Source organism: Rattus rattus, chromosome 1 (genome assembly GCF_011064425.1).
Source record: "Rattus rattus isolate New Zealand chromosome 1, Rrattus_CSIRO_v1, whole genome shotgun sequence".
In the NCBI taxonomy this organism is placed as follows: Eukaryota; Metazoa; Chordata; class Mammalia; order Rodentia; family Muridae; genus Rattus; species Rattus rattus.
In genome coordinates, this window is record NC_046154.1 from 49,595,030 (window position 1) to 49,610,471 (window position 15,442).

Here is a 15,442-nt window from a genome sequence, read left to right on the forward strand (position 1 = left end):
TAGGAGACCTCATAACAATCCCCAGTCCTGCAAAAAGTAAAAACAAAGGATGCTTGAAGGGATAACAGAACGGTTATGGGGTGTCTGAACAGTTGATACTTAAGGCATGGGTGGCAGAAGAAACCTCACATGAAAAGCTTAAGACAAGCCAAGAGAAGGAATGGGAAACCATTCCATGGAAACGTGGGGAGAACAGGACACTTTTTCCCTGTAAGGATAGCATGACCAGAGTTTTAAAACACTGTAGAAAAAGTCAATTATGGTATGATCTTAAAAATACCTCTTGGTTTAACAAAGGCTTATTACCCAGCAAGAGTCCTGGTACAGTGATCAGGGACAGGTGACAGAAAATAAGCCCCCATCACCAGCTGCTTGGTGGAGATTGAATGGAAGACAGCCAGAAACGGGGAGGGGCACTAAGTCTGATGGCTTCCTTTCTACAGATAACAGTGATAGTGATTTAGTCCTTGAAAACTGTTCTATCAAACAGCACTTGCTATCCAGCATTTTTCAGTGTACACAAAAGATTACTATTTGAATGTGTTGAAATTTTCAAGGCTCAAAGATAAGAAACACAGACTATGAAGCTCCAATGCCTTTCTGTGGCTCGGTCCCACTGTTGGGCCAGCAGTGGGTGTATTCATCATTTTCTCTTCAGAACAGAGGGTCAAGAACCTTTGTCCAGTCTGTCGGCATCTGCCCCTCTGGCTGTATTTAGCGAAGCATCAGCCAGTGGTTGGCGCCCCCAGGGATGACCATGAAGTAAACTACTTACTTCGATTCTTTGTCACGTGTATCCACATCATCATAGATGATACCATCATGAGACCTAGGTCCTACGGCACAGACAGGATCAAAAAAAAAATTATTAGCTATGCAGCATACACCTCTGGCTCTGCAAATTATACACAATGACCTAATTATCCAAATGTGTCCTCAAGCCTTTTATCTGATTACATAGATAGGCTGGAGCAAAATGAGTCTCTTTGGGGAAGAAACTCAACTGAGGGAATAAGAAGCAGTGAGCTCGCTGAGCATCTGACCTGCATATGCATTTACATCAATTTGATTTCGTCGAATTGTAAGTTGTCCCATTTTCTGGAGCTGAAAAATGATTTATATTGCTACAACATCAAGGGAACTTTTCTTAATACCCAGTGGAGGGCAAATGGGAATGTTTTTGCTGGTCTCCACCTACCACCCACGCACACATGCACGCACGCACACACGCATGCACACACACATTGTTTCTTTAGAATACTATTGTATTACATCGAATCTGAGTTAGTGTATAAAGATAATTAGATATTTCTAGCTTATTTCATGATAGCATGCAATATAGACTTCTATGATTTTTAAATGATTCACTATTTGAAAAACTTTGGGACATTGTGATATATCCCCAATTCATTTTCCAGTGTTCATAGTCACTGTTAACTTTACTAATTTCCCTCAGTACCTTTAAGCTTTGGGTGGGGGTGTAGAGTCAACCTCCCTTATTTAAGTGCTTTGGGACAGAAAGGTTCAGACATCAAATATTTTCGGGTTCAGAGTATTTGCATATATACAGTGGGAAATATACAGACCGTATCTTGGAAATAGAAGTTAAATACAAACAAAGTTAGTTACTATTTCATGTGCACTTGCTACATATATCCTAATGGTAACTTCATATAATATTTCACTGTGCCTGCCATGTGATGCAGATGTCACATGGAGTCACATGTAGAAGTTCTCAATTCTGTCAGCAATAAAAAGACGTCCAGATTTGGGTGCAATTTTGGTTTGTGGGTTGGGGGATTAGAGGTAATCCATCTGTAAGACGAATTCCCATGCCAGGTTGCCTTTTGAGTTTTTTTATGACAATATTTGAGAGAGCTGCAATTTTATCAGGACTATATAACCTTTGTCATTTGATTTGGTAGCTTATAATTCTGAAATACATGTTTGAATCACCGAGTCACAGTTGTTAATGAAAGAAGCTGTATTTTTAGTGCCAATGAACAAAAATCACACAAATCTTGTTTATTGGCAAATTCCATGTACTGGATGTGTATTGAGAGCATCCTCTGTGTCCGGCACTGTGATGATTTATACATCCAGTGACCCATTTTTAATCAGCTAGTGTGTGGACTGCAGCATGCTCATACTCCACTTATCATGTCTTAATCTGGCTAGCAAACCCATTAGAGTTGTGCGGATCAATGCAGAATGCCTAGACTTCACAGTCAGAAATACTTGGGTACAAATCCCAATCACAAAGTATGGATGTGAGTCCTAGAAGCTTCCTAAAAAGAGTAACACCTATTTACGGAAATACCAGAAAAAGGTTTCTCATCTCTCCAAAGCAGGAAGTTCCACTGTTTGAGGTATATTCTTTCATTCTGATGAGTCCATTTTTTCATTGGGAAGCCAGTGTTCTTCCCTTGCCCCTTAGTATACCAATCCCAAAGACAGCAATACTGGTAGGCAACAGAAAGTAAATGGCACTTACCTAAGTCAGGCAGTGACATGGAAAATCCATTGCTACTGAGGAAAAGACAAAAAAGGTCAAGGGGAAAAGTCATGCTCAGGAGCAGACATATCCCAGACGTCATCCTGATGGCAGGTGCCTGGCCCAGATGGTACTCCCAGGCAGGTGCCTGGCCCAGATGGTACTCCCAGGCAGGTGCCTGGCCCAGATGGTACTCCCAGGCAGGTGCCTGGCCCAGATGGTACTCCCAGGCAGGTGCCTGGCCCAGATGGTACTCCCAGGCAGGTGCCTGGCCCAGATGGTACTCCCAGGCAGGTGCCTGGCCCAGATGGTACTCCCAGGCAGGTGCCTGGCCCAGATGGTACTCCCAGGCAGGTGCCTGGCCCAGATGGTACTCCCAGGCAGGTGCCTGGCCCAGATGGTACTCCCAGGCAGGTGCCTGGCCCAGATGGTACTCCCAGGCAGGTGCCTGGCCCAGATGGTACTCCCAGGCAGGTGCCTGGCCCAGATGGTACTCCCAGGCAGGTGCCTGGCCCAGATGGTACTCCGAGGCAGGTGCCTGGCCCAGATGGTACTCCTAGGCAGGTGCCTGGCCCAGATGGTACTCCTAGGCAGGTGCCTGGCCCAGATGGTACTCCTAGGCAGGTGCCTGGCCCAGATGGTACTCCTAGGCAGGTGCCTGGCCCAGATGGTACGCCTAGGCAGGTGCCTGACCCAGATGGTACTCCTAGGCAAGGCTGTCAAGTGAGAGTCTTGCAGCTCTGTTTTGATTGTCCCTACCCCATTCCAAATGAGCTCATTCATCCCTCTGGACTGCAGTAACTCACTTCCTACCTACCTAACCTAGACCTGCACCCACAGAATCCACAACTGTCATTAGCCTTCTGAGAGGCAGTCAGATATACTAATGACCATGAGGAAGGAAAAGGAACAGTGTACAGACAAATCCAGAGGGGCTCTGCCTATACTACATTCTTTCTGTGTTTTTTAAGCCAAAGGAAGACTTGCACAGAGAAACCCAGGTCAGGTGGAAATGTAAGATGGCAGCCTGCCAAGTAGGAGTGGGCATTTGGTTCTCTGGTTGCTAAGGAGGTCACATGGAAAGAGTTGCAGGATAGGAAAAGGAAAAGGGAGGGAGGGAGGCAAGGAAGGAGACACAGTCAGACAGACAGATCTGTGCCTTTGCATCTTTAATTTTGAGTCAATACTACAGACGTTTTTGTATTAGCCATGAGCCAGGCTCTTATGCCAGATGAGTGAGATGATTGGATACAGTTTCTGTCCTGGAGGGAGATAGAAATAAAGTAACAGCATGTCCCGTGCTGCAATGGGAACTGCAGTACCCACACTCATGTCTGCTTGGATCTCTTGGGAGAGCTAGCTCCAGGGGACCACTGAGCTTAAAAATCACAAAAATGCAAGATTTTATAATTGGGAAGAACTTGAGAGGGCAATAGCTCCGTATTATCTGAATGCAGATGATTACTTGGCCAATTGCTCTCACAAAGTGCAGATCTAGACCTGCCTATCTGTATCGACCTTATGAAGAGAAATGTCTCCAGAGGCTGCACAGTCCCCCTTCCACTGCATCCCTGAGGGAACCAAGTCCTGTAAGCACATAAGGAAGAAACCCCTCTCTCTTTCACTGCTGGTAAGTTTGGAACCTTCCCAATGACTAATCATGGAGGTTACACAAGGAGGTGGGGACGGGGGTTCTAAGTCTAAGATCTTGAGATACACAAACCATTCAGGTAACCCATGTCCACATCACAAGTACATCGCTGCTTTCATATGGACAGGTACACAAGAAAGACCACTGGAGACTATGTGGCCAAGAGAACTTGAAACCTTGTAACCACTAACATGATGTTTAGTGCTAATGATACAAGGTGTCTAAGATGTTCCACACATGTTCCATTCTGGATCTCACTTGCCTATTCTGGTAGTTTTTTCTCCTCACTTGTTTTCTTAGGGTATCATGTAATCAGGGCCTTTACAGTTGTAGGTTCTGATTCTCTTGTCCCTGGTGCAGAGAATTGGAAAAAAGTATCCTATGTGTCTGCAAGGCCATTGTTGCTGATGGCAGCAACCAGCAGGAAAGGCTAAAGGGGATGGTTTACCTGACAATTTCTTTTGACTTGGTTTTCTTCATTCTGAACACGCCGTTTTCTCTCGAGAAGAGCTGCTGCAACCTTCTCAGGGCTGCCCTCCCCGCTGCACTAAGAGGAAACACGGAGCGTTTGAGAGAGTAGTAGACGTGGGAGACAACACTGTTGGATTATCAAGGACCAGAGACTTCAGCCTCAAGGAAGCACAAGGAAATGTCTCAGCAACTAGGAGTGAAGTCTCCTGAGATCCTGCTGAGATATGAAGCATATCTGAGGCAACCATGAATAGAGTAATTATAGTGTGTACAAACATTCATCTACCACAAATAGTGTGCATTTCTGTAGAGATTATAAAGCAAAATCTTGCTTTTCCAGGGAGAAAATAACCCAGGAAATGCTCCCTCTAAATGGTACTGGGGACACCTCAGAGGAACTACTGGCTCCTGATAGTGCCGTCACTGATTTTCAGTAGCTGAGTGTACACCTGTGGTGACATGCTCATGATGAAATTCTTCTAAATATCCTTTCGGTTTAGGGGGATGGAGACGAAAGGAGTGTACCCACATAACCACCCAGACCACTGCGCCCTTCATCCCCAGACTCATCACTGTTGGACATACTATTTTCTTTTTCGTGCTGTTTATAATTAAACTTGACCAGTGCTGCTCATTTGAACAAACAAATGTCGTTTGCAATGCCAGCGGGTAAATCCCAGAGTCTGTCTGACTGACTCACAAAGACAAGGGCTTAGTTAAACTTATTGCTTTGTTCCTGGGAAACCAACTAGAAAGTCAAGGCAAAGTCTATCGTTATTTACTTTCCTTGTCTCAACTACTTCTTACCACATCATATAAAAGTTCTCTACTCCAGAAAGCGGACATTTCGCTCAAAGGAGAAAGCAATGAATCTTTAATATTACGGCGTGTGGTTGTACACAGTAATGAATATGCTGACGATTGACAGTGTAGTATTTCAATAGCTTATCATCCCTCTGTAGTCTCCCCCAGCAATGGTGGTGGGAAATGGGGCCATGTCTTAAATCCTGGTTTACTAGATAGACAGGAAACACCTTGAGCCCAGAATCCGAGAAAGACACTCACTCTGTTTTGGGGTCACTAGTCTTTGCTCTGTAGATATCTTCATATGTTTCTTCACTATTTTCTTCTGAAATCAAAACACACACACATGAATGAATACCTAGGAGCTGCCAGGTACTTTCCACTTTATTTTTTTTAAAGATATATTTATTTATTTTATATATATGAGTACACTGTAAATTCAGACACACCAGAAGAGGGCATCAGATTCCATTACAGATGGTTGTGAGCTACCATGTGGTTGCTGGGGATTGAACTCAGGACCTCTGGAAGAGCAGTCAGTGCTCTTAACAACTGAGCCATCTCTCCAGCCCTCAACTTTATTTAGTTAAGTGGTTTTGTCGAAATTATGCAAGTTTCATAAGCATGAATTCATAAATTTATATAAAGGTTTGTACAAATGAGAAGAATTAGATCTATCTTCTGCCTCTGATTCCATGTGGGATCTGGGTCAGCCAAAGAAAGCTATTTCTCAACAGATCCTTTTATTGTCCCTTCTTCCCATGGTTAGTGAGGAACAGCATGCTAAATGCTGGGAAAGAAAGGGCACCTATGTATGGTGAAGAATGTCTTCCTTTGCACCAATGTAACACAAAAAGCTTAATACACATAGAAGGGCGCTGAGTGTAGCCTGGAAACTGAGTCTAAAGGAAACAGTACTGGATTCAAGGAATAAATATTAAGGTTTCAAACTTGACTGGAACACAGTGCACATGCAGAGTTCTTGAGCTTTTCTGTACCTCTGTTCTCTCATTAAAAGGTATTAGATTTAATGTTCTCTGAGGTTGTTTCTACATGTCAAATTTCTGGATTCTAAGGAGGGAGCCTGGAATAGTATTTGATTAGTCTCTTCTTCCTCCTGCTATTTTATTAGAAAATACTACCTAAAAACAAAGTTTGAATGGAGGTATCCTCTATAGAGGTTTTAGAATAGCCCCAGAGGCTCATATACTTGAATGCTTACTCACCAAGGAGTGGAACTGTTTGGGAAGGAGATGTATCACTAGGAGTGCACTTTGAGGTTTCAAAATGCCATGCCAGCTTCATTCTCCCCTGCCCCACCCCAGTCGCTATCTCTGTCTCAATTTCTCTCTCTCTCTCTCCACTCTCTACCCCCTCCCTCCCTCCATTTCCCCCTCTCCTTCCTCCTCTCCTTTTTCCAACTGCCTTTGATCTAGAGTATAAAGCTCCAGCTTCAGTGCCATGCCTGTTTGCTTCCTGCCATGATGATCAAGGACTAACTCTCTGAAACCGTAAGCAAGTCCCTAATTAAATGCTTTCTTTTATGAGAATTGTCTTGGTCATGGCACCTCTTCAAAGCAATGGAACAGTAACTAAGACACCCTGTATGAGTAGGTAATGCTTTTCTCAGGAGCTCTGGCTATTAAACAGAAATATCAGCACCAGATATGAGATACCTCAGAGTTCCCAGCACAGTACAAGGTGCTTTCTTTGTTCCAGCGGAACTGATGGTAAGACTCCATTCCCAAAGTCATCATACACCATGTCATGACAGAAAAATCAAGCTACAGCTGAGAGAGATACGTCCTCATTGCTGTCTAGCTTCGTGGTGCCAGAAGGAGCTCTGCTGCCTACCGATGGGGGAAGCCATCAATAGTGTTCTCCAGCTGTGGATCTGTAAGCTACAACATGCCTTGCCGGGCCTCACACACCCTCTGTTTTAGTAGTGGCATGGACGGTATGGGGTTTAGTTAAGTGGTTTTGTCGAAATTATGCAAGTTTCATAAGCATGAATTCACTTTCTGCTTGGTTTTGATGCCCACCTCTCAAGAAGAAACTCATGCTGGGTTCTGTAAACCTGGTAAAGAGCAGATGCATGGGGCCTGGGGAGGGGCTCATAAACCCTAGGGGAAACTGCTGTTATTGTGCTTTTTTTTAAACTATTACTTTATGTGTATTTTTCCTTCATATATTACTGTCCATTACATGTGTACCTAGGACCCATGAAGGCCAGGAGAGGGCATAAGAGAGCCTGGAATTAGAGTTACAGGTGGTTGTGAGCTGCCAGATGGGTGTTGGGAATTGAACATGGGTTCTCTGGCAGAGCAACAAGTTCTCTTAACCATTGAGCCATCTCCAGCCCCACTAGCTATTGTTGTTGTTGTTGCTGTTGTTGTTGTTGTTACTGCTAAGTGATCATGTTCTCAAACTGCTGTCTAGACCTTGAGCTTAGATCTGCAGATTAGAACGGCACTCAGGTGTAATCAGAGACACTATAGGAATAGGTAGCTCACGGTGTACAGTCCGTAGCTGGCCAAAAGTTAGTGTAGTGGAGGGCTTGGCTCTAATGAGGCCACTGAATCGCTGCCTACAATGCTTGGGGAGCACTGTGGATAAGAGCACTGAAATAGTGTAAGAGATGTACCCCCCAAAGGCATTCTCTGGATGTGACATGGCCATTGCACAAGTAACTACAGCAGTGGTTATCGCCACACATGTGCATAAGAGTGGACAGAGGGACCTGCAGGATACTCCACTTCCCTGGCGGACTCCTAGTCAGTTCTGCAGGGAGGGTTTGCTGTTTTCTTCATGGCATAACCACGGATGAACGACCTTGTTCTCGTGAGTGACTTCACACCTGGGCTCTGGCGAGAAACCCAAATCCAGCGGTGCACACACACAAAGGAACCCAAATCCAGCGGTGCACACACACAAAGGAACCCAAATCCAGCGGTGCACGCACACAAAGAAAGCATGGAAGTGGAAGGGACTTGAAGGGGAGAAAAGTTTTAGTGGGGGAGGGAGGAGGATAAAAGAGTGTGAAAACAACTAAAATTCCTCATGGAAGTGTGTGAAAGTGTCACGAATGAAAATGAAACAAGGGTGACAAAAGCCACTGAGGGTAACCCAGGAAGGCCAGGGTCACTTCAATTGGGGGTGGGGCCACTTAAGGTATCCCGAGAAGGACAGTGTCCCTTTAATTGGGGATCTGCAAACAGATTTTGGTTGGCATTTGCAGAAGCAGAGAAGAGTCAATATGGAAGCCTCTCAAGGGAAACCTGAATGTGGTGTGGGACATAGATGGACTCACACAAATGCTGGGGAGACACCAGGCCGTTCAAAGCCATTAGGCCATATTGCTATTGCTATCAAAGGCACTGGGAAGTTGGGGCTCCATAATTTGATCATAGAGGATCTAAGTTTGGTTTCCACACTCATATCAGCTGGCTAATAAAATGCCTGAAACTCCAGCTTCAGAGACTCCAACAGGTAGGCACATACAGCCCCTACACACACGTAATTAAAATCTATTTTAGGAAGCCATGATGATATTTTAAATAAAACTGCACATCACTTCTCAGACTTGTGCTACGAAGACAGCCCAAAGAGAGCTGTTTCGTGTGAAATTACTTTTGGCCACAAGAATACTACTCCCTCCTCTAAGCGCATGCTCCAAGCTTACAGTCACACCACCCAGTTTCTAATCGCGGAAAATGTGCCCAAATAAAAGGCTGTGGTCTCTGCTCAGCCTCAGAATGATCCTGCTTTTCCAACCAGTACTCACCACTGTCTGAGGTGAACGAGCTGGAGAAGTCCCACTTTTGTCTGTGGAGAAAGATATAAAGATCATTCGCCTACTGCACGTCCACGGTCTCACGGAATTCATCCCCCTGAAGGGCAGAATCTACTTACATGTCCTCTCTGGAGCACTCCACATCATCATACGTCTTCTCAGAAGAGGAGCTTGACCTAATGGTGCTTGGACTTGGCGTTTCTTTTGTCACCCCCAAAGCCTCTACATACCCACCTGTAAGGGAGACAGGGAAATCCCCAAGACAGTTGTCATTGGCTTTTAGGGACACATCTGCCCTCATCTCTGGCAATGGAGCAACAGTGGGAAAAGGCAGAATCAAGCTGAATTGCCACCTTGGCATGTGCTGATTTGAGCAAGAGCTGCCCCCCAAGGCTCAGGTGTGCAATGTTCTGTCCTCAAAAGAGATGCTGTTTTGTTAGGGTCTGAAACTTCAGGAGGTGGAGCCTGGTTAGGTCAGTAAGGGGCACCTTACTATCCCTTATAAGGCTATCCCTTATCCCTTCTCTCCTCTGCTTCCTGTCCACCATGATCCACTTCCTCCTCCACATGCTTCCACACTACGATGCTCTGTCCTACCACAGACCTAAAAGTAGCAGAGCCAAGGACTATGGAGTAAGACCTGTAAAACTGTAAGTCAAACCCAACCTCTCCTTTCTCCTGCCATCTCTTTAGTCACTGCAGTGAAATTGACAACGTAACTGTGCAAGGGCAGTGTATAAGCTCAATGAGTGCTAATTCCCTGGCAAACCAAAGCTCTTCCCCAGTGAAATGCCTCTTCTGACCTTCTGTGCTGAAGTCCTTCAGCCCTGGAGCTTTTCTCTACCATCAAAATGGCGGCTTCTAATCTGTTGGTGTCTTTTTGTTTTGTTTTGTTTTTTCTTAAAGATTCTTAAGTAAGCTAATTGAACACATGTCAAGTGTCCTATTAAAGACAGAATCAACCACAAGGAAACACACCAATCTGAAAAGTCTGTAGGGATTGTTTGTACACGGAGCCAGCCTGATAAATGCAGGTATTTCTCAGCTGTAAACTTGTAAACCAGCCGTAAGTCTCACCTCCTCATCAATTGGTGCAGCTTCACATTTAGGCTGTGGGTGACTCAGAGCTATTTTCATTTCAGACATGAACCACTTATCGTAAGAAGTGTATCTAAAGATATGCAATACGCGAAGCGACTTGTATCTATTAATTAAATGAACCAAATGAGAAGATTGTATCCTACTGCAAGAAGTACATGACCCCCAAACTGGTTCAGAGAGTGTCCGTTCCCAGAGGAAGGAGCTTACTTTTTCTGAAGAAGTTATCAGAATGGTTCCAGCAAAAAAAATAAAGATGCTAAGCACATAGTCAGGTGCTTTTTTTTTTTTTTTCAAAAATGCACTTATTCTGCTTTAAGGGTCTGAGTGTTTTGCCTGCATGTATGTGAGTGTAACACATGTATACCAGGTGCCTTCAGAGGCCAGAGGAGGGGGCTGGATTCCACAGACTTGGAATTACGGGTGACTGTGAACTACCATGTGGATTCTGGGAAGCAAACGTAGATCCTCTAAGATATCAAATGCCCTTAACCACTGAGGTATCTCTCCAACTCCCTTATCGCCTTTCTTAATTTTTCTTCTTGAATTATGAAGCACACCATGGAATCTTCGTAGAAACAAAATTTGCAGATGTATGTCTTTAAGGAACAGATCAGTGAATTCCAAATCCACCAAAATCCTTCATGTTTCTTCCACTGGGTTGTCCTAGGTATACTGGATTGCAAACCGATCTCATGATTTCTTTGAAAGAACTTGCTAGTCATTAAATCTACCCTGCTTCTGAAAGCGCGAATGTATCCTTTCTGTTCCTCAGGCTCCTCAGGCCCCAAGTGCTGGAGACATCCTTGGTTCTCTTCTTCTGTATCTCCCATGCCGACTCTGAGCATGACCTTTAGTGTGTCCCCGAAGCTCTGAATGGCTTGGAAAGTCTCACTGAGAGCAGAGACCAAAGCTCTCTGTCTTCCACCTCCACCTCTCTCTTCTCTGTGCCGACCACGAGATTTTATATTCCACCAACACCGATGATCAGCTCTGGCCTGGAGGTATTCGCTTCCTGTTCTCCTTGCCCTATAATATTCCTGCGTCACATACACACATCCCTCCGCTATTCTTACTGCTCTGCTAAAACCCCCGACGGAAGCATCTTAAGGAAAAATGAGTGTAACTTGGCTCCTGTCCTTCACGGCAGGGGAAGCCATGGCAGCAGGGGCGTGAGGTGGCTCGTCACCCTGCCTCTACCTTCAGGCAGCCAAGAGAGACCAACGCAGTTACTAGTTCACTTTCTCTCCTTTTTCTGTTTTCATCCAGTCCAGAACTCTGGCATGTGGGATGGTGAGCCCCACATGCAGAATGCATCTAGCCTCTCCAGCTAAATCTCTCAGGAAATTCCCCCATGGACGTGCCGAGAGGTGCATCTCCAGTGTCTCTAAACATGTAGATGTGCAGCATGAACTATCCTTTCTGTATATACCTGAGGTCTTTGAAGCTAACCACAGTCACACTCAAGTTCTAATGTCCATGACTCTTTTCTTTCCCTTCTTGACTTATTTACCTCCATTTCACAGAAGAACATTTTATTGTTTATGTATTGTCTGCTGCATTTGATCAGAAAGTGACCCTTATGGGGACAGGGACTCTTTATCAATTGACATTAATTGTAGAAAGAATGTACTTCACTGTGGGATGCTCGCACAGTCAGCTTATACACTTCGATCCTGTTTACCCCATCATCTTGGTTTTACCTATGTCTCCCTCCACACGGACCCTTCTGTCTTCCTTGTGAGTATCTTTCCGCATGAGAGAGAAAACATGATTAAATCATTCTGAGCCTGTCCGCAGTCCCTCTCCAGTTGCATCCATTTTGGTATGAATGATAGCTTCATTCTTCCATTCTGTTAAGTGTGTATGCATGTGCGGAAGCCAGTGGTCAAATTTGGGCGTTGTTTTTTGAGACAGGCTTTCTCACTGGCCTGGAACTTACTGAGCTGGCTGGTGAACCCCAGGGATCTTGCCTGCCTTTGTCTCTGCAGGGCTGGAATTATAAAGCACACCACCATGCCTATTGTGGTTTCTGTTTGCTTGTTCACACACAGGTTATGACATCTGAACTTGAGTTCTCAAGGCAAGATATTTACTAATGGATCCACCTCCCTGTCTCCCAGCCTTCTCATTCTTCTTCATAACACAAGCACTCTCTTCCTCTTCCTCCTTCGTTCCCTCCCCCATCCTCTCTGTTCCATTTTCTTTAGACATTCATTTGTTGATGGTGACTCTATAACTTGCCTGTTTTAAGCAGTGCTCTGATAAACAAGGGTGGGCTGACTTAGACCCCCATCTGCACAGAGCCATCCCTGGTATAGCCGTGTCATGTGGCTGTTCCATTTTAGCTTTTTGAAAGTTTTGGTCATACCACTTTCTGTAGCAGCTGCTCTAATTCACATTCCCACCGGCAGTGGTTGAGCCCCCTCCTCCAACATTCTCTTAGAGTTTGTTTAGTTGTGATGGCCATTCTGATTGGGTAAGATGGGCTCTAAACATGGATTTGACCTACATTTCTTTGATGGTTGAGGATGTTGAATGTTTTTCCATGTAATGTGTTTTACATGTCTTTTGAGCGGACCCCGTTGTGTTCATGTGCCATTTCTTGGTTGGATTATTTGATTTTTCAGTGTTGAATTTTAAACTTTTATACATTCTCTATATTAATAGTCCATCATAGCTGGCAACGATCTTCACTTGTTCTGTCGCCCTCTGTGTGGTCTGCTGTTTGCTTTGCCATTGGAAGCTTTCACATTTGCATAGTCTCATCTGTGACAATTATTTTATGGAACTAGTTGCTTATCTCTATATTTCTAAAGTTTTCCCCAGGTGTCTTTCTCATGACTTCCTGGGTTCTAGTAGTTACAGTAAGATCTTTGATCCACTTTGAATTGAGTTTTGTACAGTATGAAAGACAGGACCTTCAGTCCTATGTTCATGAAGAAGAGATTTTTGTTGTTGTTGTTGTTTCTTTTACTGCTAAATCCCCACACCCAGAGTATAGGACCTGTAAAAGACACTCAAATATTTGAATTTTGAACAATTCCAATGCATTTTTAAAGCAAACATACCCAGCCTTTACTGATATTGAAATGTCTGTATCCTTCTATCTTATAACATATTTTAAAATTTTTCTCTGCTTTTTAAATCTTCCTCTTTCTTGATTTAACCAAGGTTTTCTTCTCTGATATTTTTCATTTTCTCATTTTAGAGGGTGTATATGTTATGTTTGTGTTTTTAAAAACCTTTTACTATTTTTTTGCTTTCATATTCTTTGCTTGTCTGTTGGTCTTTAGACTTTAGTGCTGTGGCTCAAACCCAGAGTCCTGTACATGTTGGGCAACACAGTACAGCTCAACGGCATCCCTAGGAATGTTGTAAGGTTTAAGGACAGCCATGATACAGGGGAATGCATCACCAGACTACTGACCAAGGATTGTCTTAACCTGAGCATCTTCATAGGTGCAGATGAAGAGCCAGCTTCACCCACACCATTCCCTACCTCTGGGTAACCATGGTCTGACTCCCATCCATTAGGTCCATTCTGCCTGCTTTTGACCTTTTTATTCACGCAGCAATGCAGTTTGCACTCCTGGGTGTTGCACACTTGCATTCTGCACTATGCTGAGAGATTCTTCCAGGTTGCTGCTGATAGTTGCAATGTGACCATTACTAGGACTACGTTTTCTGATCTGTTGTGTGAACAGGATATGATGTATTTGTCTACTCTTTTCATTGTTGTTGTTGCCTTTTTCCCTATCAGACATAGCCCTGAGGCTGGAGAGATGGCTCAATGGTTGGGAGCACTGGCTGCTCTTCCAGAGGACCAAGGTTCAATTCCCAGCACCCACACATGGTAGCTCACAACTGTCTGTAACTCCAATTCCAGAGAACCTGACGGACAACATGCAGGCAAAACACTAATTCACATAAAATAAAAAATAAATCATTTAGAAAGAAGAGCACAGTCTTCACTATGTGGTCAAGCTGCCTCAAACCTTCATCCTTCTACCTCTGTGTCCCTAGTGCTGGGCTTTCAGGATGCTGTCTTTTCCAGCCTTCCATTCTACTCCTCATCGGACAAGTTCTAGTCAGAGACTACTATAAAGTTCTGGTGCAAACAATTTGTATATTTTTTTTTCTTTTTTTCTTTTTTTTTCGGGGCTGGGGACCGAACTCAGGACCTTGTGCCTCCTAGGCAAGCGCTCTACCACTGAGCCAAATCCCCAACCCCCAATTTGTATATTTTTGTGAATTAAATACATATTTCTGCCTGGGATATGTGTATCCTGGGATGTCTAGAGACTGAAAGTACACGTGTTTGCTTTTAACATTCACAAATGTTTCCAAGGTGTTGATCCTAGCTTACACTCTCCTCAGAATAGGAGCATTCGACCTAGTCCATATCTTCACCAACACTGAATGTTTTTAGTCTTTTTTTGTTGGAGATGCTATGATGGTAGATGCTCTTCACTTACAGTTCCACTGGCAGTGGAGAGTCAATGACCTTGGGTTCTTAGTGCATATTCACCTTTTGGAGGCCCTCTTTCCCCTATGATCAACTGCTAGTTCAAATATTTTTTCAATTTCAATATCTACCATTCTTTTTTTTAAACATGGTTAGTTTCTGTTTTATATTTTGTGAATGTAAAGATGTCTATATAAAAGATTTATTTATTCCCTTTATGAGTCCTTTGTTAAACTTGTGAACATGTACAGTGGTTTAGATGAGAAATGGGGCCATAGGCTCATATTTGAATGCTAGGTTGGTTCCCAGTTAGTAGCACTATTTGGGGACAGTTAGGTGGTGCAGACTTACAAAGGGAAATATATTACTAGGGTGTGGACTTTGAGACTAAACACAGCCTTGCCCTACTTACAGTTTCTGCTTGCCATTGAGGATGTGAGTTTCTGCATTTTCTGTCACCATGCTTGCTACTGGCTACTGTGTCTCCTAGCTGTGAGGGACTATTATCCCTCAGGAAGTATTAGCCCAAATAAATGCCAGCTTTAAGTTGCTGTAGACATGGTTTAATCACAACCACAAAGTAACTATATATATTATCTTCACTCTGTGATTTACCACCACCTCTTTTATTTGTATGATTTAAGAAATAGATCCTAGTTTGTC

At 43.9% G+C, this 15,442-nt stretch overlaps 1 protein-coding gene across 1 annotated transcript in view; it reads right to left on the reverse strand.

Annotated features, from left to right (window-relative positions):
* Positions 1–15,442, reverse strand: part of Fyb2 (FYN binding protein 2) — a 121,362-nt gene that overhangs the window by 14,246 nt on the left and 91,674 nt on the right. The window contains exons 11-16 of the mRNA XM_032891730.1: positions 9,333–9,447; positions 9,205–9,245; positions 5,682–5,745; positions 4,594–4,692; positions 2,495–2,526; positions 776–836 (exon numbers count right to left, since the gene is read on the reverse strand). Of these exons, the coding sequence (XP_032747621.1) occupies positions 776–836; positions 2,495–2,526; positions 4,594–4,692; positions 5,682–5,745; positions 9,205–9,245; positions 9,333–9,447 (412 nt within the window). The remainder of the gene's footprint in view (positions 1–775; positions 837–2,494; positions 2,527–4,593; positions 4,693–5,681; positions 5,746–9,204; positions 9,246–9,332; positions 9,448–15,442) is intronic.